General features: G+C 33.8%; 3 protein-coding genes, 1 non-coding gene and 1 pseudogene across 13 annotated transcripts; 3 read left to right on the forward strand and 2 right to left on the reverse strand.

The window, feature by feature from the left end:
• Positions 1 to 347: 347 nt before the first annotated feature.
• Positions 348 to 1615, reverse strand: LOC107642397 (uncharacterized). The gene is made up of 2 exons (XR_015883819.1): positions 1299 to 1615; positions 348 to 393 (listed from the first exon to the last, which is right to left on the reverse strand). It is a non-coding gene; the product is annotated as an uncharacterized LOC107642397 (transcript).
• Positions 1616 to 8651: 7036 nt separating this feature from the next.
• On the forward strand, positions 8652 to 10280 carry LOC110271685 (putative disease resistance protein RGA4; annotated as a pseudogene). The gene is made up of 2 exons (XR_015883799.1): positions 8652 to 9667; positions 10143 to 10280. The product of XR_015883799.1 is annotated as a putative disease resistance protein RGA4 (transcript).
• An 838-nt stretch (positions 10281 to 11118) lies between these two features.
• LOC107642398 (disease resistance protein RGA2-like) lies at positions 11119 to 16323 on the forward strand. Of its 3 annotated transcripts, none has more exons than XM_088489130.1 (5): positions 11228 to 14578; positions 14677 to 14829; positions 15044 to 15207; positions 15455 to 15766; positions 15879 to 16323. In XM_088489130.1, the coding sequence occupies exons 1-2, from the start codon at positions 11239 to 11241 to the stop codon at positions 14796 to 14798; spliced, it is 3462 nt and encodes a 1153-aa protein (XP_088345256.1). In that variant the 5' UTR covers positions 11228 to 11238; the 3' UTR covers positions 14799 to 14829; positions 15044 to 15207; positions 15455 to 15766; positions 15879 to 16323. The 3 variants fall into 3 exon arrangements, with proteins under 3 accessions (XP_088345255.1, XP_088345256.1, XP_088345257.1); XM_088489131.1 differs by having other exon boundaries at positions 15455 to 15508; XM_088489129.1 differs by lacking the exon at positions 15455 to 15766 and having other exon boundaries at positions 11119 to 14578.
• Positions 16324 to 17136: 813 nt separating this feature from the next.
• On the forward strand, positions 17137 to 21235 carry LOC107642399 (disease resistance protein RGA2-like). Of its 5 annotated transcripts, XR_015883802.1 has the most exons (4): positions 17137 to 19613; positions 20193 to 20585; positions 20670 to 20854; positions 20901 to 21235. XR_015883802.1 is itself a non-coding variant. In XM_088489134.1 (3 exons), coding segments are annotated over exons 1-3 (2673 nt in total). In that variant the 5' UTR covers positions 17137 to 17335; the 3' UTR covers positions 20672 to 21235. The 5 variants fall into 5 exon arrangements, 2 of the variants coding, with proteins under 2 accessions (XP_088345260.1, XP_088345259.1); XR_015883801.1 differs by having other exon boundaries at positions 17137 to 20585; XR_015883800.1 differs by having other exon boundaries at positions 17137 to 20564.
• Positions 21236 to 21758: 523 nt separating this feature from the next.
• On the reverse strand, positions 21759 to 26703 carry LOC107642400 (putative methyltransferase PMT20). 3 transcript variants are annotated; one of them, XM_016345741.3, is made up of 8 exons: positions 26456 to 26703; positions 24719 to 25002; positions 24480 to 24628; positions 24167 to 24362; positions 23763 to 23973; positions 22724 to 23396; positions 22524 to 22601; positions 21759 to 22430 (listed from the first exon to the last, which is right to left on the reverse strand). In XM_016345741.3, the coding sequence occupies exons 2-8, from the start codon at positions 24980 to 24982 to the stop codon at positions 22214 to 22216; spliced, it is 1788 nt and encodes a 595-aa protein (XP_016201227.1). In that variant the 5' UTR covers positions 24983 to 25002; positions 26456 to 26703; the 3' UTR covers positions 21759 to 22213. The 3 variants fall into 3 exon arrangements, with proteins under 3 accessions (XP_016201227.1, XP_016201228.1, XP_088345261.1); XM_016345742.3 differs by lacking the exon at positions 26456 to 26703 and adding an exon at positions 25538 to 25756; XM_088489135.1 differs by lacking the exon at positions 26456 to 26703 and adding an exon at positions 25339 to 25544.
• Between the last annotated feature and the right edge of the window lie 1138 nt (positions 26704 to 27841).

Raw genomic sequence — 27841 nt, forward strand, 5'->3', positions numbered from 1 at the left:
ACCCCAGAAGAGGTTCTACCAGATATAATAACTGAGTGTTGGGTCAGCAATGCACTGCCAAGGGAACAATGATCAAGAAGCTACCATTGGATTGGTGTGTCATCCAAAACAAGAAAAAGAAAAAGTTCTTACTTGTACAAGTGCACTAAAGATGCAGCACCTGTATCAGAAGAAACTAGCATCACGTACCCTGTGCCGATCATTAAACGGGAGCAGAACACTAAGTGCAATTAACAAAGGAAACCAGAAGAAAATTTCCGATGATGAAGAACCGCCAGTCGAGCACTTCTTGGAATGCAAAAAACCGATACTGGTAGCAATTCGTCGAGAAACTAACTCCCTCCATGTCTGGGAAAATATATCACAACTACTTGGATTCAAATTCAGGCCAACCTGCAGCAGATAACCGGGTCCAAACCTTAGATTGGATTATAAATCCCAGAATGCACATTGTTAACATGTCTCCCTATATTAATAAGAGCAAAAACAAAAGTATCAACAGAATGCTGAGTGACAGAAATTAGACAGCTTATAGCTTCAGATGCTCTAATAAAAACAGTGAAATTAGAAAAACCCTATCCAACAAGTGAACGTTTTCCGGATTAATATTTACTATTTAGTAACGAAACTATGCAAGTACTGACTCCACAAAACCAATCATGTATAGACCAAGCTGAATCCCAAAACTGAATTCACGTTTCAACAGCAAAATTGTAAAGGTAATCAGGCAAGATTTCCAGGTCTTCATATGAAAAAAAGATAGATGATAAAACACACCAAGAATACCTAACAAACAAAATTGTACAGGAGAGTTCAGACGCCAATAATTGTCCAACAACCACAAACGCAACCAGAATCCCAATCCCCAAACCCTAATTATCTCCGAAGCTCAAATTAGAAGTCACAAACCTAATGAACAAACTATCCAGACACATGACGATAGCCAAATTCAACCACGGAGGTATCTTACACAATCCATAAAACAAAAGTACAAAACCAATCCTCATGATCTTCAATCAAACCGAACGCCATTCCTCGATCGCAACCGTCCAAAGAGAAAAGATACAAGCAGAAATCGAAGAAATCCAAAGCAAAACAAAAAATTAACAAAGAAACAATCGTAAAATCAAACCGCGCAGCTAAATCATAAGGATCTAAACGAAGATCAGATCTGATCTGAAAAAAACGCGTAGAATAAAAAGATAATAACAAATTGGCGTCGGAGAAAGAGAGAGAGAGAAACAAAGAGCGGTTATAAGAAAGCTAGAGAGAGAGAGAGAGAGAGAGAGAGAGAGGACCTGAAAAATAAGCAGCATAACCACCGTCTCGAAGGACGGGAAGAGGCGGAATCCAGAGCTTCTTCCTCTACGATACCCCCTATTTTTTTTCCTCCTTTTTTTTGTTTTGCCTTTCTCTCTATTTGTGATGTGTTATATGCGATTCGTGCCAACAAAGAAATAGGGGAATTGTGTGTCTACCCTTTACCTAATTTATGCGCACCTTTGTTTTGAGGCACCGCCTCGTTTTCTTTGTTCATTTTTTAAAAATAAAATATTTATTTTTGAATTTTAAAAAAGATAAAAAAAGATTTGGGTATTTTCTGGTCTTGGAGTCCAACTCCGATTCACACTCTTGGATCTATTTATAGCTGCTTTTCTGCTACGCTCTCGCTTCCAACCTGTGGGTTCTCATATGTCGCTCTCCTTTCTCATTCCGCGTCCCTATTCATGTTTTATTCGTTTTTCTAATAATAATATGGAGTTTAATTTTGAGGAAAAAAATTTTAATATTGTAATTAGGTTTAGTTTGGAAAATTTTTACTCTTTAAAAGTAATTTATAAAAATTAATTTTTAAAAGATAATTTTTTAAAAAATGTAGTATTTACTATTTATATTTAGTAAATCAAATTAAAAATAATTTTTAATAAACACAAGTAATAATAATTACATTTAATAAAATAACTTTTAAAATTTAAAAATATTATAAAAGACATAAATTTAAGTGTTAAATTTGAAAATTAGTTAATATATAAAATTATATTAGACTTTTAAATTTTGAAAAGTATAAGTTAACTTTGAAAAGCTTCACTTTAGTTACTTTTAGCATATAATCTTTTTTATTTACTAAACACAAAATAAAAAATTTATACTTTTAAAAAACACAAACATCTTTTTAAAAATCATCAAATATTTTTAAAAAATATCAAAATTTTTTAATATTTATTAAAATTAATCTAACTTTAATGTATTAACAATGTAAAAATATTTTACAATCATTTATTTTTTCAGATAATTATTTATGTAATTAATTAATATAAAAATATCTTTTTTATTAGTATAATATTACATAATTAAATACACACGTAAATTACATGATACATTAAATTCAATTCAGTAATATATCACAATTATTTAATTCTTTAAAAAATAATTTCTCTTAAATATTGATAACTATTATGATACTATAAACTTAGTATTTAATTTTGGCCTTAAATAGATATTAAGACACACAATCTCAACACGTATAAATTTGACTAATATATACTAAATTGTATTTTTTTATATATGTAGTTTATCTTATAATTTAATGTTGGTTTGAATTGGTTTATTTGAAAAAAAAATTATTTTTTCTATAAGTACTGTTACATATTTAAATTTTTTTATGAATTAAATTCAACCAAGTTAAACAATAAAAATTAAAATAATGTTAGTCATAACTAATTTTTGTTATGTTAGACCAATTTGATTAAACTTGATTAACAAAAAGACTTAAATAGGTAGCATTATTCGTTTGTTATTATTAAATTTTTATTTTATTTTTATTTATTATCTTATCTTTTTTTTCTAGAAACAAAATTTGATATACTTATTTTTTTTTATGTTAGTTATGTTTATCTTTCTTTAATAGAATCATCTAGAGATTCTGATTATTTTAGCTTATTTTAAAATTCAAAATCAATTTAGTAATTAGTATAAATAAATAATATTATTCTCTCATAAAAAATAACAACAAAACAATGAAAATTATTCATTTTTTATTTTCTCATTCTTTCATAAATTTATTATGGTATTACTAAGTTTTAGATATATTTAGATAAATCTTTATAAAAAATATTTTTTATAAAAAATATAAAAAAATTTAAAACTAACAAAACCTTGTTTAAAAAAAATAAAAAATTACATTTTTTATATTTAAAATTTATTTTTAAAATACTTATCCAAATATAAAATAATTCTTATTTATTAAACTTTTTTTAAAGGTCACCATAAAAAAAAAGCTTTTTTTTAAAGATAAAAAGATATAAATATTTTTTTAAAAGTCAATCTAAACTTACCTTAGTAGTTAAGTAAAATTTATTGTCTCATTTAAATGAAATGCTATATTTGACTCCTATCTTCCTTTCCATATGCTATTATTTGGGAGATATACACTATTTAGTTTACATTGAGTTAGATTCGATCAATCTTAAATTTTAAATAAATCCATGAAATTTATAAAGCCAAATTATAACATATAAACCAAATCAATATTATGTTATCATTCTTTGTTCTTCATCAACCTTATGAATTTCTAAAACTAACAAGTTTAGGTTTGAAGTTAGAACTTAGAAGTGATCTATTTGCACTGTATTTGTAACCATCTCCTAGAGTGTTACAAGTCATTTTACTTGCATTGATTTATATAAGCACCTAGCTAGTGTTAAAATAAAGTGATAATAACAACTAATAATTAATGTGTTAGTAATTTTAAATATTATTAATCCTATAACAAGAATATTAGTCATAAACAATTTAAAGTGATAACATGATAACGGGAAAGAAAATCAGATATGATTGGATTTTCGATTGTTTTGAAAAGAAAGAAGCAAATAAATTATTAGTAGTGACAAACATAAAATATTAAATTATAGAGTAAATGTCCTTTTTGGTCTTAAGACTTTCACCCCCTAAAAAATATAAATATCCAAATCGGTCTCTATTTATTTTGGTATATGTACGTTTTACTCTCTGGTTAAAGACTGAAAAGGGTATTTACTCAAAGTAGATAGGAACTATAACGTACATATATCAAAATAGATAAAGATCGATTTTGGTGTTTAGATTTTTTAGGAGGTGGGAAGTCTATCAGACAACTGGTTAGAAATCGGAAAAAACATTTACTCTAAATTATATTATATTATAAATTTATAATTAAGAAGATGGGCCTACTACAATCACCGAGCAATAAATATAGATCTGATCACAAACTTTTTCCCATTCGTGACCTAAGACAATACGACATGTTATGGTCATTATTACACAGTGGAATTGTCAAATTAGGTATGCCTTTGGTTTCTTCATAATTAGAATGGTGATGATGTTGACCCATTTAGGCTGGCCATCGTAATAATTAAACAAGAATAATGTTTCATTTCTCTTGTTACTTTCTCGCAACGTTACACAAATAGTAATGAGTAATGACCATTATTTTTTAATATAACCCTTAATTAGCTTCCACAAAATAACAAGTTGTAAATGATTTCTTCCGGGGAAAGCGGATATATTATATATATAGTTGCCAACCCAAACCGGACCTAATAATAATAATAATCAAACTTTCAAATTAACGACTTTGATTATTATTGTCAATAAACTCAATAATGAGTAATGATGCAATCGTATATATGAACATCCTGAAAAAAGGTATGTTTAAATTTACGTATTCCATTTATATATATTTTTTTTCAAAAATGTTGGTAAAAGAATTGTTAATGTTGTAAATATGAGAAATACACGAAATTAGTCTCACATCAAAAAAAATAAAAATGAGTGAAAATTTTATAAAATAAAAGGCTCATTAATTTAATATCTTAAAATTTTAAATTGAATATAGTGTTTTTTTATTTTATAATTTTTTATTTGGTTTCTTTCTAAAAAATTTTCCATGATTAAGAGTTTCTCACAGTTGCTCAACAGGAATAGAACGAAAAACATGACCCATAAACCATTGGAAGAATTTCAAATGTACCGGAAACACCCGTGTTTCAATTATTTTAACCGTTTATCTAAATTATAAAAAATATATATAATATATATTAATTGAAATAACAACTGGAACACCGATGTTTCCGGTACACTTGAAATTTTTCCTAAACCATTATTCGAATTTTTAACATTTTTGTAACCATAGGCATGCACTAGAGCGACTTACAATTCAAGCCTTCTTATAGTAACTTGGATTCCAATTTAGGCATGTCCTTATATATTATCATATGTTCACTTTTATTTATTTACTTATTATTTATTTTTATTATTTGTTCTCTATGTTTTTTTTTTTTCATTGATCTTTGGTTAATTCAAGTGTTCAATAATTATTTCTCTAAAATTAAATAACTTCAAGTTTGATCTTCATGAAAAAGAAAGGGAATGTTGAGAGAACGAATTTTAGTTTATAGTTACAGGTAATAAATATCTAATATTAGTAATAGATTTTTAAATAAACTCAAAAGGATAACAAAGAAAAAGGATAAGACTTCATCACTACCAATTAGAGTGTTGTTTAGTTTATTTTGATATCTTATGTTTAATTTTAATACAACAATAGTATAATAGTTGTAATTAAGTTGGGACCATAAACCTTAATAACATAATGGATAAAGTTCGGTGAGGCCAGTGGCCACTGGCTACTAGATGGTGTGAGATTTGTGGCTGATTTGATCTAATTGGATGCTTCGATTAGGTCACAATTTGACAACCAATTTTCATGGATCATATGCAGATGAATGTTATCTTATCTTACCAAAACTTTTGATTTACATACAAAGTCACAAGTCACAACGCATATTAGGTGTTTTTTTTAGGGTTTATCTATTTTGTATGTTAAGTTTATAAATTTAAATTTTTTAATTGAAAATTAAAAAAATTAATTTTTTTATGTATTTATTTTATATTTAATAAATACAAATATTTAAAATTTTTTATTAATGATAAATTTATCATGTATAATAAGAATACATATTAGCTAAATTTTGTTAATATATTATCGCACGAATTTAATTTTAATATAATAACAGTATAAAACATTTTATATAATTTTTTGAATGACTATTCATAAGGGTGGCAATGGGTAGAGTTTAAAGTCAACCCTAACTCTATTCGTAAGTTGAAATTTTTTATATAAACCCAACCCTATTTTATTTGCGGGTTGAGAATATCTCAACCTTAATCCTATCTGTTCTTAATTCGCGGGTTACAAAAAAGATGCAATATTATTATTTATTATATAATTTGATGATAATTTAAAATAGAACTAATTTTTATGTTAAAAAAATATTAAATTATCAATTAATGATCTTTTTTTAGTGGCTAAGAATCTTTTGCATTTAGTGAGAGGTCTTTGGTTCAACATCTACTTAAAACATGTTTTTATATAATTATATAACATATTCATACATAGAGTGTGAGTTAGTCGAGTAGGGTTGAGGCTCAACCCGTCTCTACTGGACCTGCACCCTACCCTACTCGCTGTGGAGTGTGGATCGGGTTGAAAATCCAATTAGGTGAGGTTGGATTGGATATCTGCAAATAAGATGCATATTGCCACCCATAACTATTCACACGATTAATATAAAAAATAATTATTTTTACTGATATAATATTATACAATTAAATATTCATATAAAATTATTTTATACTAATAGTATATCAAAATTAAAGTAAAGAGAAATAACAATAACAATAATAATAATGCTTATATACATATATCTATTATTATGATTATAATAATATAAAAGAATGGAGAAAGACAAATTTGTGGTTGAAGAATGCACTCCAAAAAAGAATGGAATATTCATGAGACAAGGTGTGTGCTAATGCTATCCTATATATATCTTTGCCGAAAGATGATGAGGTTGTATGAAGATATGTTCTAACTTCTAAGGTGGCAAAATGCTGGCATGCCACCACACAAATTAGGTCTCCTATATCCTAGGCAAGCAAGTCAACAACTTTGAGCTGCTAAATTATTGTTTGTGTGGTTTAAAAATTATAAAAAGTATTTTATATTTAAATATATTTCTAATTTTTTTATTGGAATCATATTTAGTAAATTATTTAACTATGATAAACATATAAACCTTTTTATAATAAAATTCCAACAAAGATTATACTTATATTTGAAAAAAAAATTATATGATTGTTTTTAATTATTTAATAATTTTAATTTTTAACATTAAAAATAAATAATTTAATCATTTAAATTATTAGTAATAAATAAAATTAAATTATCACTTATATTTTAAATATTTTTGTTTAAAAATATCATTTTAACATTTTAAAATAATATTCAATACTCAACATAAATATTTTTAATAAGATAAAAATATCTAATTTAAACTAAAATATATTTTGTACTCTCTCTATCTCTCTCTCTCTCTATATATATATATATATAAAATGTTAGATTTGTTTTTTTTTTAAATATATGTAAGGATAGATTGAAACAAAACATTGATCATAAAATATTAACAGTTATAAATGTTTATATTATTTATTTTTAACGGCTTCTCATAAAACGTTGAAAATGGTGTATTTCCTACTTTCAAGTTTTAGAAGCATAAATAAATGACTACAAAAATAAAACAAGTATTCATTTTTTTTCTAAGAAAATATATTTTTTTCCCAAAAACTTAAATAAACAAGCTCATTTCCTAATTAAATTTATTGGCTACATCAAACTTTTTTTTAAAAAGGTGTTGGTTGGTGGATTGATTCAGGTATAGTATAACTATTCATGTTTGTCATGACAAATACTTGTTCAAAAAATTCTGAAGTTAAGGGATGAAAATCATGAAATTCTTATGAGAAATGGGACACAAGTTGTTGGCAAGAGCAATTTGAACTCTATTTCTCTTTAGAATGTAGTTATGACTTATGGTGATGTTAAGAAGTGCATCTTATGTGCATGACATTAGAAACAATTTAATATCTTCCAATTTATTATGTAAAATGGGACTGAAAATTTACAAACCAATAGTCATTAAAAAATTTGTTCATTAAAAGAGATTTTTTTTTCCTACGATATTCTCTAATTCGACAAGTCAAGGACTAATCCGTCACAGATCTGAGCTCTATTTGAAGGTCTATCGCTGGCCAACGAGTTGCTATATGCACAACACTTATTTAAGCGAATGAGTAAACTAACTACTCGACCAATCCAAATTGGTTTATTAAAATTTTTTTTTTTCACGACCGTGGGCCACAAAGGACCAGACCCAGAAAACAGAAACCTTATTCCCACCTGAGTTTTATGTAGTAGTTTTTGGACATGAAAGGGCCTAGGCGGACCAACAAAAGAAAAGAAACTACCAGGCCCATTTATGTTGACGTGGAATCTAGTTTCTCCAAAGGTGAATTCCAAATCTTAATCTTGAGATTCTGGTTTGTCAAAGTCAAAAGATTTGACTTTCTACTTGAAAGAATGACTATCAAACGGTACCAAAATGAGTGGCGCGTTTTAACCTCCGGCCACCGTTTACGTGTTACCATAGATGACGTTCTCCATTGAAATCTTCAGTGCAGAGCCAAACCAAACGAAGTCAAATTACCGATCTCTCTCTCTCTCTCTCTCTCTCTCTCTCTCTCTCGTTGCAGTGTAGCTCTCATATCTGCAAATGGCCGATGCTCTACTTGGAATGTCGTTGAAAACTTGCACACTTTCTGCATGACCAGCTCGCAGCCTTCTATGGCGTTCAATCGCAGATCCAAGAACTATCCAGTAATCTCACTGCAATCCATGCTGTAATTCAAGATGCTGAAGAGAAGTAGATAACAAGCCATGCCGTTAAGGATTGGTTGAACAAACTCTCTGATGCAGCCCACGTGCTCGATGATATGCTGGATGAGTGTTCAATAAAATTCAACGCTCTGCAAATCCCGCACAGAAATTGTTTTTCTTGTTTCAATCCGGAGATGATTTTGTTTCGTTTTGATATTGGTAAGAGGATGAAAGCTACTAGAGATAGGTTCCTCCAGATTGATGAAGAAAGAAGAAGGTTTGAGTTGCAGCCAGGGGTTGTAGAGAGGCTTCAAGAAGATGAGGAATGGCGCCAGACGAGTTCTCTCATCACGGAGCAGAAAATTTATGGTAGACACCAGGACATAGAGACTATTGTGGAGCTTCTTTCAACGGGTGCTGGTGATGGTGATGGTGAAGATCTTGCTGTGTATCCCATTGTTGGGGTTGGTGGACTTGGAAAAACAACACTTGCTCCATGGGTCTTCAATGACGAAAGGGTAATCAAACATTTTGATTTTAGAATCTGGGTTTGTGTTTTCAATATGATGAGAATTTTGAAGTCAATTGTAGAGTCTGCCACTAAAAAGAACCCGGACCTATTTACTCTGGAAGTGATGCAAAAGAGAGTTCAGGAAGAGTTGCTAGGCAAAAAGTGCTAGATTGTTCTTGATGATGTGTGGAATGAAGATCAAGATAAATGGGAGAAGTTGAAGTATACCTTGCAATGTGGAAGTGGAACTAATGGTTGCTTCGATTCTAGTTACCACTCGACTTGAGAGTGTTGCTTCCATCATGGGAACATTCCTGTTTCATCACTTGTTACCTTTATCTGAGGATGAAAACTGGTTATTGTTCAAACACTATGCATTTGGTCAAGACAGGGAGGAGCATGTACTATATACCTCTCCATTCTCTCTATATTTTTAATACAGTCTGTGCCACTTATATTTCTTCATTTGTTCCTTTTTTACATGATTTTATAAAACAAACTTACATGATTTAGATTTTCACTCCACTCCATATTATTAGTTCTGTGTGGATGATGTTTTTATTCTACATTTGTTTTCAACTAGCAACTACAATCAGCATTCATCTATTATCTAGTATATTCCTCGCATTACTTCGTTCAAATAATGTGTTTCTTCCTTTTTTAAACAAAGCAAAATATTCTTTACTAATGATAAAGTTTGTGTTTCCACACGCATATAACCCTGTTTACTATGACCAATTATGGCAAAATTGAACTTCAACGTTGTTCATAAAATTTGCATCCATTTGTAGCATGATACTGTTTTGGCTTATTCTACAACCTGAAAATTCTATGTTCAATCATACTGAGAAATCTCTTCATTTTTTTTCATTGAAGCTGAGGTTGCAGCGTAGGCATGAGTCCATGCAATCACACTTGAAGAAAGTAGTTTCCGGTTCTATCAAGATTCCCAACTTGCTTGACCTTTCATATTCAACTTCACATATTTGAAGAAGTGTTTTGCTGTTAGTTTTGCATTGAAGTACCACCTTCTCATATTCTGCCCGTCAAGCAAAGTGGCTCTGGTGTGTTTTCCATTGACTTTTATGAGACAACATACTACGTTGGAACTTTAGCTAATTTCATATTCGTTTAACTAATACTCATGAAATAAAGAATACATTATATTTTGTAATCATTTGTAGTGAATGTTGTCTTTGGTAGTATACTAAATTGAGGTAATAGGAAGGAAGGGAAATGCGGGAATGTAATGAATTAGGCTTAGATGGCACAACAAGAAGAGATAAAATGGCAAATAGCTTTGAGGGGCCACTTTGTTCTCTCTTTTAATTTATAAAAAATAATAAATAGATATGATCTGATAGCTCCAAAGAATTTGTCTTTTCTGTTAATTTGAGACTGATGAGATTGGTCATGGGGGCCAGGACTTATGGAGGTTTGGAGTTGGAAAGTAAGGAGGATGATATTGTAACTTAATTAATTTAAACATAATTTCTTAATTACATGTGTTAATTTTATAATAAAACATTCCGACCTTTGATTACAAGAATTAATGGCAAAGATGGAAGTTGCATGTAACACACAAACATGTTAGGAGCATGTAAGAATTCACCTCTAATCATATATGTATATATGCATACTCACATGGAAGACTTATGTTTACCAAGGTCTGCTTAAAAATACTAAAAAATTGTCACAACCACCCACCAAATGCCTCTGTTCTTGAAAGGTAGGCCTACCCCAATCATTTTTTTATTCTTCTAATTTGTTTTCTAATGGCTCGTTCTTTGGGAGTAATGAGCACGAGATTCCAAAACTATGTTAAAGTGATTCAAATTGCAATTTGTGAACTTGCATGTTCAACGCATTCACATTCTCACTCAAAAACAGTTTCATAATATAGTAGATCTATCCACCTTCCTCACCAGTCTCTTTAAGCTCAGAGACCTAGTAGTGCACGTTGTCAACTTGCATGTGCATAGCATTCAGTCCAACATCTGAGCTTTCATTCGTTCTAGCTTTTCAAATGGCTGAATCTCTACTTCAAATGGTGATTGAAAACTTGCAAGCTTTTGTTCAGGACGAGCTTGCAACTCTTTGGGGCGTCCATTCGCAGATTCAAGAGCTGTCAGGGAACCTTGCTGCAATCCATGCAGTGCTCCAAGATGCTGAAGAGAAGCAGATCAGAGAGCGTGCTGTGAAGCTTTGGCTGCAGAAGCTTTCAGATGCAGCACACGTGCTTGATGATATCTTAGATGAATGTTCAATAGAGTCCAACCGTCTACACAGTGAGCAGTGCTTAACTCGTCTTGATCCTGTGACGATTATGTTTCGTCGAGACATCGGTAAGAGGATGAAAGAGATGGTTGACAGGTTTCGTCAAATTGATGAAGAAAGGAGAAGGTTTGAATTGCGTGGAAGAGTTCCAGAGAGGCAACAAGAAGATGAAGCATGGCGCCAGACATGTTCTGGTATCACGGAGCACAATATCTATGGAAGGGAGCAAGACACAGAAAATATTGTGGAGTTTCTTTCAAGGAGTGCTGATAGCAGTAACAACCTCTCTGTTTATCCAATTGTTGGCATGGGGGGCCTTGGAAAAACAACTCTTGTCCGATGGGTTTACAATGACAAGAAGGTAATTGAACATTTCGATCTGAGAATTTGGGTTTGTGTTTCCACTGAATTCAATACCATGAGAATTCTAGAGTCCATTGTGGAATCTATAAGTGGACATAACCCAAACCTCTCTACTTTAGAAGCACTGAAAAACAAAGTTCAAGAAATACTGCTAGGCAAAAGGTATTTACTTGTTCTAGACGATATGTGGAGCACGGACAAATGGGAGGACTTGAAGTCTGTTTTGCTTTGCGGAGGTGGGACAAAAGGTGCTGCAGTTTTGGTCACTACCCGAGTTGAGAGTGTTGCATCTGTCATGGGAACATGCCCTGCTCATCACTTGTCACCATTATCCGAGGATGACAATTGGTTATTGTTCAAATACCATGCATTTGGATCAGACAAAGTGGAGCGCACAGAGCTTGTGGCAATAGGCAAGGAGATTGTAAAGAAATGTGGTGGTTCCCCTCTTGCATCTAAAGCACTTGGAAGCCTTTTGCGCAATAAAAAGGAGGAAATACAGTGGGTGAATGTATTGGAAAGTAAGTTTTGGGACATACTTGAGGATGATGCTATTATTGTACGTGCTTTGAAAATCAGCTACTTCAATTTGAAGTTGTCATTAAGACAATGCTTTGCTTTCTGTGCCATTTTCCCCGAAGATTTTCGAATGGAAAAGGAACAACTTATTCATCTTTGGATGGCCAATGGTTTGATCAAATCCAAAGGGAAGTTGGAGATTGAGGATGTTGGTAATGTGGCTTGGGAGGAATTATGTCAGAGATCATTTTTCCAAGAAGTTGAGATTGATGAATTGGGAAGAACTACATTCAAGATGCATGATTTATTTCATGAACTTGCCCAATCCATAATGGGAGAAGAGTGCAGAGTTTATGATGAGTCTGCAAGCTTGACCAATTTGTCTACAAGGGTCCACCATGTCACTTGTTTAAAACCAGAGATGGAGGTAAACATGGATCCCTTCAAGAAAGCTGAATCCTTGAGGAGTATGATTAATCTTCTTCCATTAGATGATCATCGCAATCTTAATGGGTTGCCACCATTCAATTCTCTCCGTGCACTACGTACAAATGCTTCTCAACTCTCAGCACTGAAGAGTTTAACGCATTTGAGGTACCTAAATCTGCGTAGGAGTGGTATCACAACACTGCCTAAATGTGTTTCGAGGTTACAAAAATTGCAGATTCTGAAGTTAGAAGACTGTCTAAATCTTTCTTGTTTGCCCAAACACGTAACACAATTGAAGGATCTTAGACATCTCCTAATTGAAGAATGTCATTCATTAGTAGAGATGCCTCCGACTATCGGCGAGTTGAAATGTTTGAGAACATTGAATCTTTTTATTGTGGATAAAAAGGCAGGGTATGGGTTGTCAGAGTTACGTGATTTACAGCTTGGAGGCAAACTACACATCAAGGGGATTGAAAATGTCATAAACGAGGGTGATGCTAGAGATGCTAATTTGAGTGCTAAGAAGAAGTTGGAAAAGTTATACCTGTCATGGGGCTCCTCTGATTCAAGGTTTGGTGCCAATGCTGAGAGAATACTTGAAGCCCTTGAGCCTCCCTCCAATCTCAAGAGTTTTGGGATGAATGGTTACAGCGGAGTAGAGTTGCCTAGCTGGATGCAAAATACTTCAATTCTTTCCAGCTTAGTTATGGTGATACTCTATGATTGCAAGAACTGCAAGCACCTTCCTCCGCTTGGTAAACTACCACATTTAACCGTTCTTTATATATCTGGAATGAAAGATGTGAAGTACATCGATGAGCACTCATATGATGGCGTGGATGAGAAGGCATTCAAATCGTTGAAGGACCTGACCTTATCAAAGTTGCCAAACTTGGAAGGGATGGTACAAGACAAAAGAGTAGAAATGCTTCCACTTCTTTCTAGCATAAACGTTTCTTGTGTTCCTAAGATTAAATTGCCACTCCTTCCATCTCTAGAGCACATTTGTATTGAAGGAACAGAGTCAGACTCTGATCATGGTGATAGCGAAGACATGGCTTTGTCTTTCCCGGAAGCTATTGTGGAGAATATGCATCGTGTTAAGGTCCTCCATATTAAACACTTTCCTACACTCAAGGCATTACCCCATGAACTAGGCAGCCTCAATTCACTACAAGAGTTAGAACTCTACTATTTTGATAGACTCGAGTCTTTTTCAGAGAACGTGGTGCAAGGTTTGGGTTCACTTCGAACTTTGATTATTGGTTGTTGTAAGGAACTGAAATCTTTGTCTGAAGGTGTGAGACATCTAACTTGTCTGGAGCGCCTTGATATCATATACTGTCCAAAGCTGGTGACTCTACCGAGTAGCATGAATCAGCTAGTTTCCCTTCGTCATAGTTACATCTATTCTTGTGATACATTGCCAGAAGGCTTACAACATGTCCCTTCCCTCCAAAGTTTGGATGCGCGTAACTTACATTCAATTCCTGAGTGGTTGGGGGACTTAACTTCTCTTCAAAAGTTACAACTCCAATGTGAGGGGTTAAGGTCACTGCCCAGTAGCTTCCGAAACCTGACAAACTTGCGTGAGCTATCTATTGGTGGGTGTCATAAGGAGCTGCAGAAGCGATGCACCAGAGTAACAGGAGAGGATTGGCAAAACATTGCTCACATCCCACAATTCAAATTGTTTCCCATTCGTCAAGAAACATTTTCCGGTATAAATTCATCCCTTTATTCTGTTTTTACCATTAATTTATGTTTGTGTGAATTAGTGTCTCGCCTTTCATAACTAAAACTTAATCAATGTGCGTAGATAAAATCAGATCCAAATGGAGATCATGGCAGCTAAGAAGAGATCGACGTCATCATCATTTCGCTGAAGCTGATACATTTGACTATCTGGTTGAAAGGCTCTTTCATTGGTACAAAATGTGAAAATGGATGATGATTGAACCCTGATCATGAGGTCAGAAACATTGGATGGAATAGTTAGCATTGAATACCATCGCTCTCTCACTGTCTGTGTAAAACTGTAAATAGAACTCTAGATAGATATTAGTACTCTTATCTGTTGCATTTTTATCATCCTGTTATTAATGTGATCAAATTCCATTTTGTTTTTGCTTTGTTTTAAATCAATCAACTCTTATGACGGATATATGATTTTTTGAAATCAACAGGAATACAGGATGATATCCTTTTTGCCATAAATATGTTGAATCAACAGCCGCTTCCATTTAGGCAAAGCTCAAGAGATTTATGGATGCCAATGAATTACAGCTCAAATGGCATAGTCTTTCCATACTTACCTAAGAGGTCGCGGGTTCGAGTTTCTCTATCTTTGGTAAAAAAAAAAAAAAAAAAAAGAGATTTTTCCTTCTCTCATTTATTTATTTTTTAACTGATGCATGTGTAAGATATATTAGTCAATATTCAGCTACAGTGCAGAAGAAACAGAAATGAATAAAAGAAAATATTATATTCTTTTCAAAATGAATTTCAATTTAGTTAAAAGTGATATATTTTTTAAAGAACCAATTTATCTGAATAATAGATTACTTCAGTAACATGCTTGAGTTTGTGTATTGCAGATTGCCCTGAATTACATGTTCATTCCATTAATCTGGGAGCGCATTCTAATCTTAGTTTAGTTTCCCTCCTTCACTATTAATCCTTAATTTGCTGCTTCAGCTATATATATAATGTGTTTTAAGTAACAAAATCACCTTCTGATTCTCTGAGTTTGTGACTTTTTCCCCATTGCAAACAATTCAAAATACTCATTGCTAGGATAAGACGTGTGTGATATCTTCAATCATATGACCCTCTTTTACATGACCAAATATTCTAGCAGAACTTTTCCAGGCACAAGAAATTGTATTTCAAAGTTGCCTATAAGATTTGTATGCATCCTTCCTTGACCATATTCTTTTCATGCGTTGATGTGTTTTGATCTTTGGATTGTTGATTAATTCCTTACTAGAAAATTACAAATCTTCTTATTTATTTATTCAGGGGTTCAGCCTATGGGGGGAAGTATTGGCACAAGTGATTGCTATCGCGACTTGTGGCCTCATATTTGCAGAATGTGATGTTTTAATCATAGCATGGTTCCAATTTCCAATCATGGCCTTGTATATTCAACTTCATACGCTTGCAATGCAGCTGGCTTGAAAATTTTTCACATCTTCAACATAGTTTATAGAAATGGTCAAGGGGAAACCAATTATTTTCAGTTACAGTCGTGGGTTTCGCAATGATGATAGAGTGATGATAGCTAAAGCAATAGTCAAAAGTTGATAGGATATAGAGAACTTGGGTTATAGCAGGGCTTAGAGTTATACGTTAGTTAGTTTGTTGTTTTTATGATCAAAATAGTAGCAATGACTTCAAATTTGTAATAAGATGATGTTGTTCTTCTTTTGCCTTTTTAAGATGCATTGTTATTTCTTTGAACAAACAGTTTTATCTTGATTACCAAAAAATCACATAAAATAAATGTCATATACCACAAATTAGAAGTCTGGTATAAATGTATAATGAAGTCAGAAATTCATATGGTTTGAGAATCCAAAGCCATTGATATTTGCTAAGAGGAACATGAGTTCAGCAATCAGGTATTTATAGTGGCATAAGAGATAAGACCATAAATTAGAAGTCTAGAAGCCAATTATTTTATGAACCACGAAGGATGACTAAGCTTTGAGATTGTGTTTGAAAATGAGTGATATTTTAAATTGGTCTTTAAATTAGTTTTTGATTTAGAATATTAGACATTATTCTTTATTAAAATAAGTAGATAATTTAGTTCCACATATTTAAAATTTTCAAATAATTTATGTCTCCATAGCTTCTGTAACTCCAATTTGGGATATATAATGTTCCATTTATTTCAAGAATTATTGTTGTTGTTGTGTTTCATACATTCTTCAAGCTTATGAATATCTATTTAGAAAATCATTATCAGAAATATTACTTTGGTAATGGCCAAAAAGCTCTACAAGAAATATCTCATTGCGAACAGAATTTGTTTATTCCATAGAGAGAGATATTGTAAACAAGAGATACGAATATTCTTAGCTTCTAACTATGGAAAAGGGAAGGAAGACCATGCCTAAATTCTTGTATTCTTAGCTTGGAACCAGAGAAAAGAGAAGGAACAAAGTGAAGTTGTATGAGAATGATGAAAGGCTGTTAGGTAACTGATATACTTTGAGTAAGAATCTTTGTATGCTTTCCTCAAAGAGCAAGTAGGAATCCCTCTGTAATGGAACCTACCCCATAATTTTAATCTTTTCTAATGGTTGATTGTCTGAGAAGCAATGATGGATTACATTGAGAGTGGTGTTGACATTGTGCAAATCCAGACTATCCCTCACTAAACTTTCACATATCCTTGCTTTCATCTCTGAAAATGGCAACTGATGCTTTGCTTGGAATTCTCATTGGAAACTTGAAGACTTTTGTCAAGAATGAGATTGCAGCACTTTCCGGTGTTGACTCAGATCCAAGAGCTGTCTGATAATCTCGAGGCAATCCGTGCATTGTTCCAAGATGCTGCAGAGGAGCAATTCAAAAGCCATGCCATAAAGGACTGGCTGAAAAAGCTTTCCGATGCCATGCACGTGTTGAAAGATATCTTGGAAGATTGTTCAATGGAATCCAATCGACTTCAAAGTGAAGGGTGGTTAGCCCGCTTCCAACCCAAGACTATTTTGTTTCGTCATGCTATCAGCAAGAGGATGAAAGACATGGTCAAGAGGTTCCAGCGTATTGATGATGATAGGAGAAGGTTTCAGCTGCCTTTGGGAGTCAGACAGAGGCAACAAGAAGATGATGATCAGAGGCTAACTGGTTCTGCCATCCCTGAGCACCAGATGTATGGAAGAGACCAAGATAAACACAAGATTGTAGATTTTCTCACAGAGCATGCCAGTAGCATTGATGGCCTCTCTGTGTATCCCATTGTTGGCATGGCAGGACTTGGAAAAACAACACTTGCTCGATGGGTCTTCAATGACGAGAGGGTGATCCAGCATTTTGATTTGAGAATTTGGGTTTGTGTTTCCACAAACTTCAATATGATGAGAATTCTACAGTCCATTGTAGAATCCTCCACCGGAGTGAACCCAAACCTCTCCACTTTAGAAGCAATGCAAAACAAAGTTCAACAAGTGTTGCTGGACAAACGGTGTTTGCTTGTTCTAGATGATGTGTGGGACAATATCAAATGGGAAGACTTAAAGTCCGTGTTGCATTATGGAGGAACCAAAAGTGTTTCAATTTTGGTCACGACACGTGATCAGATTGTTGCATCTGTCATGGAAACATGCCCTACTCATCACTTACAGCCATTACCTAAGGATGAGAATTGGTCATTGTTCACACACTATGCATTTGGCCCAAACAAGGAGCAGCCTGCAAAGCTGGTGGAGATTGGCAAGGAAATCGTCAGAAGATGTGTGGGTAATCCCCTTGCATCCAAAGTTGTTGGAAGCCTTTTGCGTAATAAAAGAGAGGAAAAACAATGGCTCAATGTGTTGGAAAGTAAGTTTTGGGACATTGATGCTGTCATGGGTGCTTTGAGACTAAGTTATTTTCATTTGAACCCATCAGCACGGCAATGCTTTTGTTTTTGTGCTCTCTATCCTGAAGATTTTCGAATCTCAAAGGAACAGCTAATTCATCTTTGGATGGCCAATGGACTTATTAAATCCAAAGGGCATTTGGAGGTTGAAGATGTTGGTAACCAGCAATGGAAGGAGCTGCTCCAGAGATCATTTTTTCAAGAAGTATCGATTGACAAGTATGGAAACACCACCTTCAAGATCCATGACTTATTCCTTGATCTTGCCCACTCCATAGTGGGAGAAGAGTATAAAGCTTATGATGAGTCTGCAAGCTTGACCAATTTGTCAACAAGGGTCCACCATGTAAGTTACTCTGGCTTGCCTGAGTTAAATCAGAATAACTTGAAGAATATTGAGTCCTTGAGGACCTTTATTGATCTTGATCCAGCAATTAGCAATATCTTCCTTATGCCTCCAGTAATCGTTTTGCGTAAAGAGCAGTTATGTAATTCTCTCCGAGCATTGCGTACAGGATCTTCTGAACTCTCTGCACTGAAGAGTTTAACACATTTGAGGTACTTGAATATCTACAATAGTTACATTACAAAGTTGCCAAAATGTGTTTCTAGGCTGCAGAAATTGCAAATTCTAAAGCTAGAACAATGCTATTTGCTTACTTGTCTGTCCAAACACATATTGAAGCTGAAGGATCTCAGGCATCTCTTAATTGATGGATGTCAGTCATTAGTAGAAATGCCTCCAAAAATGGGGGAGTTGAAACAACTGAAAACACTGAATATTTTTATTGTGGATTCAAAAGCCAAACATGGCTTAGCAGAGTTACATGATTTACAGCTTGGTGGAAGACTACACATTAAAGGTCTCGAGAATGTCCAGAGCGAACATGATGCTAGAGAGGCTAATTTGATGAGTAAGAAGGAGCTGAGTTATTTATATTTGTCTTGGAATTCTAATTCTAATTCTAATTCTAATTCATTATGCATTAGTCCGGAGAGAGTACTTGAAGCCCTTGAGCCTCCCCATAATCTCAAGAATTTTGGGATTAAGGGTTATAGGGGATCACAATTCCCTGGTTGGGTGAGAAATACTAACATCTTTTCAAGCTTAGTTAATGTTATACTCGTTGACTGCAACAACTGTGAGCAGATTCCTCCACTTGGTAAATTACCACATTTAGAAAGTCTTTATGTATCTGGTATGAAAGATGTGAAGTACATTGATGAAGACTCGTATGATGGCGTGGAGGAGAAGGTGGCCTTTAAGTCCCTAAAGGAGCTAACTTTGATAAAGTTGCCAAAGTTAGAGAGGATTGTAAGGGACGAAGGAGTAGAGATGCTCCCACTTGTTTCCAAATTAACCATTTCATGCAGCCCCAATATGAAGTTGCCACTCCTTCAATCTGTGGAGGTACTTCAAATTGAAGGATTGGAATCTGACAATGAAGACGTGGCTTCCGTTCTGGAAGAAATCTTTCTGAGTGTGCGTTGTGTTAAACAGCTCACGATTCATAGGTTTCCCAAACTGAAGGTGTTACCTCAAGAACTGGGCACCCTATGCTCACTCCAGGAACTGGATATTGATGATTGTGTTGAGCTTGAGTCCTTGGCAGAGAATGTTTTTCAAGGCTTGAGTTCTCTTCGAAGATTGACCATTTACGATTGTCCAAGACTAAAATCCTTGTCTAGTGTTGTGGAACACCTAACTTGTCTTGAGTCCCTTCGTATCTTTTTTTGCCCAGAATTGATGACTCTACCAACTAACATGAATAAGCTAACTGCCCTCCATGATGTTAGTATCGGTGGTAGAGTACCAGAAGGTCTTCAATGTATCCCATCCCTCAAATCTCTGATACTAGTTGAAGTCGATTCATTGCCAGAATGGTTGGGAAATATGACTTCTCTGGAACGCTTATGCATTGGTGGCTCTCCAAGGATAAGGTCACTTCCAAGTAGCTTTCGAAACCTGACAAACTTGCGTTCCCTCACAATTGAGAAATGTGCTGGGCTGGAGCAGCGATGCCAGAGAGAGACAGGGCAAGATTGGCCAAACATTGCTCACGTTCCACGCGTTGAGTTGATTCCCATGCAGCAACAGAGATATACGTGTTGGGGTAAATTCAAGTCCTTCTCTTGTTTTATTTTCTTTTGCCACTGCTTAATGTGTCCCAAGTTCCATGACTCTGCCTTCTTGTACTCATGTTTGAAATACTTGACAGAAATTGCCAAATTGATATGGAATACGAGGAAGTCAAACATACCAAGACATCCAGGTTTTACTACATTTGACGAAATGATTGAAGATCTCCATGAGCAGAAGCAAGATTAGTACTCAGATATCACATGTTTAGCTCATTAATTTGGGAGGAACACAGTACCAAGCTCACTCGCGGCCTTCACATGTGTAAGCATGTTCAGCCACAGTGAGGCTTTTTCTCTTCTTTTTTCAGTTCAGGATATGGTGGCAGTATATGCATGCATACCTACATACATACAATCACACATATTGGAAGAAACCTTTTGCTGTTAACAAAACTTGGCCCTGCTGTGTTTTTGCCAATGTCCTTTTGACTTAACATTGCGTTTTAGAATTTTATATTCTGAATATGTTGACCTATTTGTTAATTATTTATGAGTGGTTCTACATTAGTTTGTGATGGAAACTGTATTGGACAGTTATTTTTATACACTTTATTTTATGGAAAAAAGACTATGTACCATCATAGTATATTGATTCAAACTGGATTCTATTTCTATATATACTATTTTCAGATGGGTTATTGTGGATTTGTGGTTAAGAAAAGTTTCACATAGCTGAATTACAGGGAAACCTCCAACTAACCGTTTTTCAATTACAAATTGGGGTATTAGGATGCTGACAGTGATGGTGGCTGCAACAATATTTAACACGGCTTAGATCTTTCATGTGTTAGTTTCATTATTGCTATAATCAAAATAGTTACAAGGATTTTAAGCAAACTGAGCTTAGTTGAACAAAGTCTTATTTGGCAAATTATATTGCATGTGAATAGATTTGGCCTTCAATATATAAGAACTTTAAAGCTTGAGCAGTGTATTTGAGCACTGAAAACCAAAACTGCAATCAGATATCTATAATTTATGTAAAACCAAAATTGCAATGATGCAGAATTGACTGAAAACAAGGGTTTATGAGAAAGAATGCAAACAACGTTTCTAAGGACCAAGAAAAGTGACAATACTTTGTGATTATTATGTGCCTAAATATTGTTGCAAGCCATAGATCTATCATCCACTTCATCTACAAGTTATCATGAACAAAATCTGTATAGTAAGTAACACTCAGTATTAGTATTGTGTTATTCTCTTGTAAAGTATTGGAATTCATGTAAAACATAGCATATCATATGCTTCCTGTGAGATTTAAAACTTTGATTTCTTCACGTGAATTATCCTGGATATTACACAACAAAATTAAGATAAAAGAAGAAAGGGAGAAAGAGGAGTTTCCGATACATTTGATGCCAAATAAAGAATATATGTATATGAAAATTTTCTATATAACTTAAAAAAATCAGATTATTGTTACCAAATCTTCATTTTGATATAAATTTGAACTTGACTGATTCTTGGTTTTCAACTTTGTCACAGAATGAATCAATCATCAATCATCAACCTTTGTTTGAGAATGCCTTCTGAATTCGTTTCCCTTCACTTCTACTTCTGAGGAATTACGATTCTAGCCATCCCTTGTCTCATATCACTGCTTCAGCACACCAACTTGTCATCTTGAACTGGATGACTGCCATAGCTTCTTCTGGCATATCAATACCTTCTCTTTCTCGCTGCTGTACTCCGTGTTCTCTATGCGGCATGTCCATCTCATACCCTTGGCAATGGTTGCAATTGCATCCACAAAATAAGTAGACTCCCTAATGATAGCGTGCCCAGTAGGTCTCAAAATTCTGTCCATCTCCAGCAACACATACTTCATCTCACATCTGCCAAGTAACAAAGTTCAGAGTTAGTTAATACAGTGTGCTTGATACATTTGATTATCACAAACCAGAGTAAGTTAACTATCACAAAGTTACCTGTGGCTTTCTGCAGTGAAGAGTCCATCAAGATGAAGGAGATCATAAGTACGAGGATATGTCGAGAAAGCTTCACACCTGCCAAATATTAAGATTAACATGAACACCAGATATTATGATAAGAGATAAATACATTTATGCATCAAACACAGAACATTATGGTTCACATTTATGACTTCATGAAGAAGAAAAATTGTTACCAGTCCTGGAAGGTTCCAATGAGGCCGCGATCATAGACCACAGGGAGCGTATTCTTGCCATAAGATGAGACCACATTCATAACCCACAGGGGATCATTGATCAAGGCTGCAGCGAAACCTCCATATACTGTGTTCATGTCCATCACATTCCTAATCTTGCTAGTTCCAAGATCAGGCAACAACTTCTTGTAGTGCTGAATGCGCTTCTTCCACTTGCTGTTATCATGACTAAAAGTACTAGAACTGGCGCCATGGACGAGCATAAGCCGTTCAGGTGCGTAGTTCAATCGCTCAGGCCACTTAGGCATGTATGTTAGAGCTGATTTCTTATACTTTGGTTCTGGAACCATGAAACAATGACGGAGTGGCGTGTACCATCCTGCATTAGCATCAAGGCTGTCATCACATTTCGGAGGATAGGTCTCTCTTGGAAGCTTATCATAGCAATTGTTGTCTTTTGCCTTCTGCCACACAGCAATATCATCCTTTTTGTTGTACAACTTGAAGCACAATGAAGTTAGCAAATCTTGCAACTTATCGTAGTCTGATTTTTGCTCTTCCACGGTCGTGTTCCATCCTCGCCACCTGCGCTCATAGTTGACTGGTGGGCCGGACAAGACCCAGAATCCTCCGGGACGAAGAATACGGTGTATTTCGAGGAGATAAAGTCCACCTAAAAGCAGATAAAATATCACTTCAATTTCTAAACTCTAAACAGTTAACAAATCATCTAAGCAGAAAAAGTAGAATGAGATTTTGCAGCCTGAAATAAATGTGGAAACTTTATTACATTAGTTACATGATCAAGGATAATTAACAATCCTACACTTGAACATGCTTATCAGGCCAATTGAAAAAAGAAAGCAGCTCTGAATTTACATGATTTAAAACCAAAGCAATGAAACAAAAACATGCTTAGTAAGATCTGACAAAATTAGATGCTTATTGGGATTAATTGTAAAGCTGAGTTCTTAACAATGTTGCATAAACAAATAAATCATGTCTAACAACTAAAATCCAAAATTCTCTGAAGAATTACCGAATTCTGTCCATGGGATAAGGCATCTGGAGCAGTGAGCCATATCAAAGGAGTTTGCTGGGAATGGTAATCTCTGTGTAGAAATGACACCAAGAATTGCAGGGATACCACGCTCTAGAGCGAATTGAACCTGAGCTTCATGGTTATCTCTTGGAGCAAGAGAAACAGTTAGAATCCCTCGATCCAACAAGTCACCTCCCCAGCTAGCAACCTAAAACAAATCAGAATTATGGTGATTAATTGAAATTTCAAACTGTGAAATTCACATTGTAGTCACAACACAATAATTCATTTTAAAAAAGGAATCTTCAGAAGTGTAATTTGCATTGCTATTGGCAGAACATATACCAAGAAAAGAGAAAATAAATAAATAAATGAAAGAAGAAAGAATCATCTAAACTCACCCCACAACCAGTATCAATGGCAGTTCTCACAGTTCCATCTTTCATTCCTGGGATCAGATCTTGCATTAAATCAACATATTCACCAACACCATTGGGGAACATGGTACCTCCACCAGGAAACTGGAATTTGTCACCTTCCTTTCTCAACCAATGCTGATTAGATTTTTGCTTGTTAATCCAGTCATATGGCACATTCCTGCCATTAGATATAACAGAAAATTTGAACATTAGAGATGTAACCAAAAAAAAAAATCTTTACAAAGAGATTATCAATGTGATTCAACTCATAAATAGTATATTATAATTATTATACCTGTACCAACATTCATCTCTACTCTTTGGCCATCTAATTGGAGGCTTATATCCATTTGGAGGAGGAACTAAGCATTCTTTCCTCTCAAAAATCGGAGGGCAATGGCGTTCCAACAAGGTGAGCCGATACGTCCCATACTTTCTCCATCTCTGTAAGAAATTATGCATGGTTAATGAATAACAAGATTTTCTTGTAGAAATCCAAAAGCACCTACATGAACTGCTATCAATAATCAATACCTTTGGATCTGTGCATGGGGTGTAGTCTTGATATTCCTTGCTGCATTCTGGGAAACTGATGGCTTTAGCTACTAGAGAAACCGATGTTTCTGAAGAAGAGTCCATGTTCCTATGATCGGTGATGGCGACAACAGGATCCTTTCCAGAAGAAAAGACTCCACCGAGGTAGAAAGATGCTCCACATAGAACAATAACTGTGATTGCCAAGCTGACATTCCTGTTCTTGTCTGGATGGTTGATCGGTTTTCCATCTTTATGCTTCATTGTTATATTCAATTAACTATCTGCAGAAGTGCCACATATTAAAACTTCAGTGACAATTCCTCCCATCAAATCATATAATGATAGATACAAGCAAACAACAAAAATAGATATCATTTTGTAATCATGGATAACCATTATTCTAGAAAAGGACACCAGCAACTAACAATAGCTACTCTAACCACCCCCTATTACAAGAATCCAAACAAGAACCAGCATCTGGCAGATGCCTGAACATTGAAAAGAAGTGGAAACATCAGATGAAACAAACCAAGCTATTCAACTTGAGAATCCCAATTCATGAAGTATGGCCTTATTCAACTTGAGAAAACCATTTGATCAGAACTACTACTACTCACCCTCCCACAAAGAAGGATAAGGGCCAACAACACACTTTTAGATCAAATTATTCACATCAGTGGCAAAGGTAGAAAATAACCATGAAAAGACAACAAGAAGCAATGCTGGTTAGATTAACTGAAAGCAGAACAAACACACACACACACATATACATAACAGTACTTCAAAGTAGTACAGTTCCCCAGCCAGATCTAGTACCTGACACAAATTCCCAAGGTAGATCCAATTTTGGCGCACAGAAAAAATAGCAAAGTGGAAAAATAAAAAAAGAATTCTTTGATAAAAAAAAAAGAGTAGAAAAGGTTTTAAATGATTAATTCCAGCTGGTCAATATTCAATAACAAGATGGGCAAGGTTAAGGTGTTAGTAAATGCATGAAATCTGATTCTACCGACACTAAACAACACTTTCCACTCCATGTTAGTGCCACATTTGCCTTTATGACTTTCACATGGGAATGGTCCCCACCAAGAACACAGGTCCCACTAGAAGCAAAAGACACAACCAACCTTGTGAGTGAGATCCCTTTCCTCCTGAGTTCCAATTTCCAACCCATATACTGACACAAAACAAAATACTAAAGGGAGAAGCGGTGGATCTCACCCAAAAAAAGAAAATGAAAAAAAAAAATGGTATAATCACTTATTAATGAACATCATTTTCTTGACATGTACGAAAAGCTCCCATCATTCTTTTGTCAGTGATGAATCTCTGATCAGCTAACTCTGTTCTTGTTCTGAACCATTGCAACCATTGGCTATGCAAGTGTACGTTTTTACACAAATTGAGCAAAAGCAAAGAAACACACAGCTTTAGGAGCTGGTTGTGATTCAGAGACAAAAAGGAATGATTTTTTTTTAACAATTCTGAGACCTAATCACGAGTCTGGTTGAAAATTGAGCAAAAGATAAAATCTTGAACGAGAACACACTACACACATAGCAACAGCGAAAAGCAATAGAAGTAAAACAAACAAGAACATTGATTGATAAGAGCAACGAAGGTGGAACCAGATCTGTGAAGTAAAAACTAAAGAATGAAGCTTGAAATCCAAACAGATCTGAAAGTGAAAGACGAAGAACAAGTAAAAGAAATGGCACGCACAAACACACGTACCTTGAAAGAATTAATGTTGAAGAAAGTGGGAATTGCGTGAAGGTTGAAGAAGGAAAAGGAAAGAAAAGGAGAATGAATGTGTGTGAAGGGAAGAAGTGAAGAATGAAGAACCATTTATACAACTATTAAGACGCCATATGCTTCGCTGTTTCAACTTCCATAGCTTCTTTCTTCTTAAGAGTTAAATCATTCTCTTTGCCTCCAACAAAATTCTTAACATAAATGGTAACTAAATTTTTTCCCTAACTGAAATAACCGAAATATACGTACTCCATTATTATTATTATTATTATTATTATTATTATTATTATTATTATTATTATTATTATTATTATTATTATTATTACAGAATAATTTGATTAATTGTTCGTGTAATATTAAAAAAAATATTAATTATTTCTAACAACTAAGTGCTCATTTTACTCCTTGAAATTTGACGCTTAAATCAGATTTGTTATTGAAATTTTTTTATGTTGAAATCTTCTTCATGAATCATAGTAGACCGTATTAGCACTTTGATTTTGTTATTGTTAACAAAATAAAAAAATGTTATTTGTACACTAAAATTAGTCACTAAAATCAGTTATCAATGTATTTGTATATAAATACATGTATGATTTAATTTATTTTCAATATGTATTTTATATTGGTGGCTGACTTTGATAACTGATTTTGGTGTACACTATGAAGCACGGACACTTCCTTGATTTGTCATGTCCCCGTGTAGGATACATTTCAGACACGACACACGTCAACACTCGTCCGACACGCGTGTCTTCTGTGTCTAACTGTATTTTAATAAAAAGTAAAAGATTCTTCTCCGGACACGCTTGGACACACCTAAATACTATTACGTGTCAGTGTGTTTAGTGTTATTCTTAACATGTATTATTGAAATGAGTTTAGAAATAGTGTATATTATTAATTATTAAAACAAAATATATTTTAAATACTTTATATAATTAAAAAAATATTAAAAATAATTCAAAATTAATTTATATTTTAATATTAATAAAATACTAAAATATTATTACAATTTATCTAAAAAATATTTTATACTTTATATATATATCGTGTTCCCATATCTTATAAGAATTTTAAATCTGTGTGTCCGTGTGTCCTGTGTCGTATCGTGTCCTGTGTCTATAACTCTAAAATAGTTTTGATGTATAAATTAAATACTCTCAATCAAATAGTTATTATTTATGTAAAATTGATAAATGTTAGATCATACAAAACATTTTTTATCATCTTTTACCAACAATTTTCATAGAAGGAACTCATGCCTCTAATAAAAAGAAAGAATAAAAAATGAATTGTCATTTTTCAATCTTGGGTTGTCTAAATTAAAAATGAAAAAGGGGTTTTAGTTCTTTTTTTTTCTTA

This window comes from Arachis ipaensis, chromosome B5 (genome assembly GCF_059453495.1).
Source record: "Arachis ipaensis isolate K30076 ecotype BB chromosome B5, ASM5945349v1, whole genome shotgun sequence".
Taxonomy (NCBI): domain Eukaryota; kingdom Viridiplantae; phylum Streptophyta; class Magnoliopsida; order Fabales; family Fabaceae; genus Arachis; species Arachis ipaensis.

What these genes read in the sequence shown, in the direction of transcription:
- LOC107642399 (XM_088489133.1), top strand. Translation starts at nt 17,336, where the DNA reads ATGAGATTGCAGCACTTTCCGGTGTTGACTCAGATCCAAGAGCTGTCT. An exon ending in ACAGAGATATACGTGTTGGG is followed by an intron (nt 20,565 to 20,669) that starts GTAAATTCAAGT and finishes AATACTTGACAG; the next exon opens with AAATTGCCAAATTGATATGG.
- LOC107642398 (XM_088489129.1), top strand. Translation starts at nt 11,239, where the DNA reads ATGTGCATAGCATTCAGTCCAACATCTGAGCTTTCATTCGTTCTAGCT. An exon ending in TCGTCAAGAAACATTTTCCG is followed by an intron (nt 14,579 to 14,676) that starts GTATAAATTCAT and finishes CAATGTGCGTAG; the next exon opens with ATAAAATCAGATCCAAATGG.
- LOC107642400 (XM_016345741.3), bottom strand. Translation starts at nt 24,982, where the DNA reads ATGAAGCATAAAGATGGAAAACCGATCAACCATCCAGACAAGAACAGG. An exon ending in CCCCATGCACAGATCCAAAG is followed by an intron (nt 24,629 to 24,718) that starts GTATTGATTATT and finishes AATTTCTTACAG; the next exon opens with AGATGGAGAAAGTATGGGAC. An exon ending in AGAGATGAATGTTGGTACAG is followed by an intron (nt 24,363 to 24,479) that starts GTATAATAATTA and finishes ATCTAATGGCAG; the next exon opens with GAATGTGCCATATGACTGGA.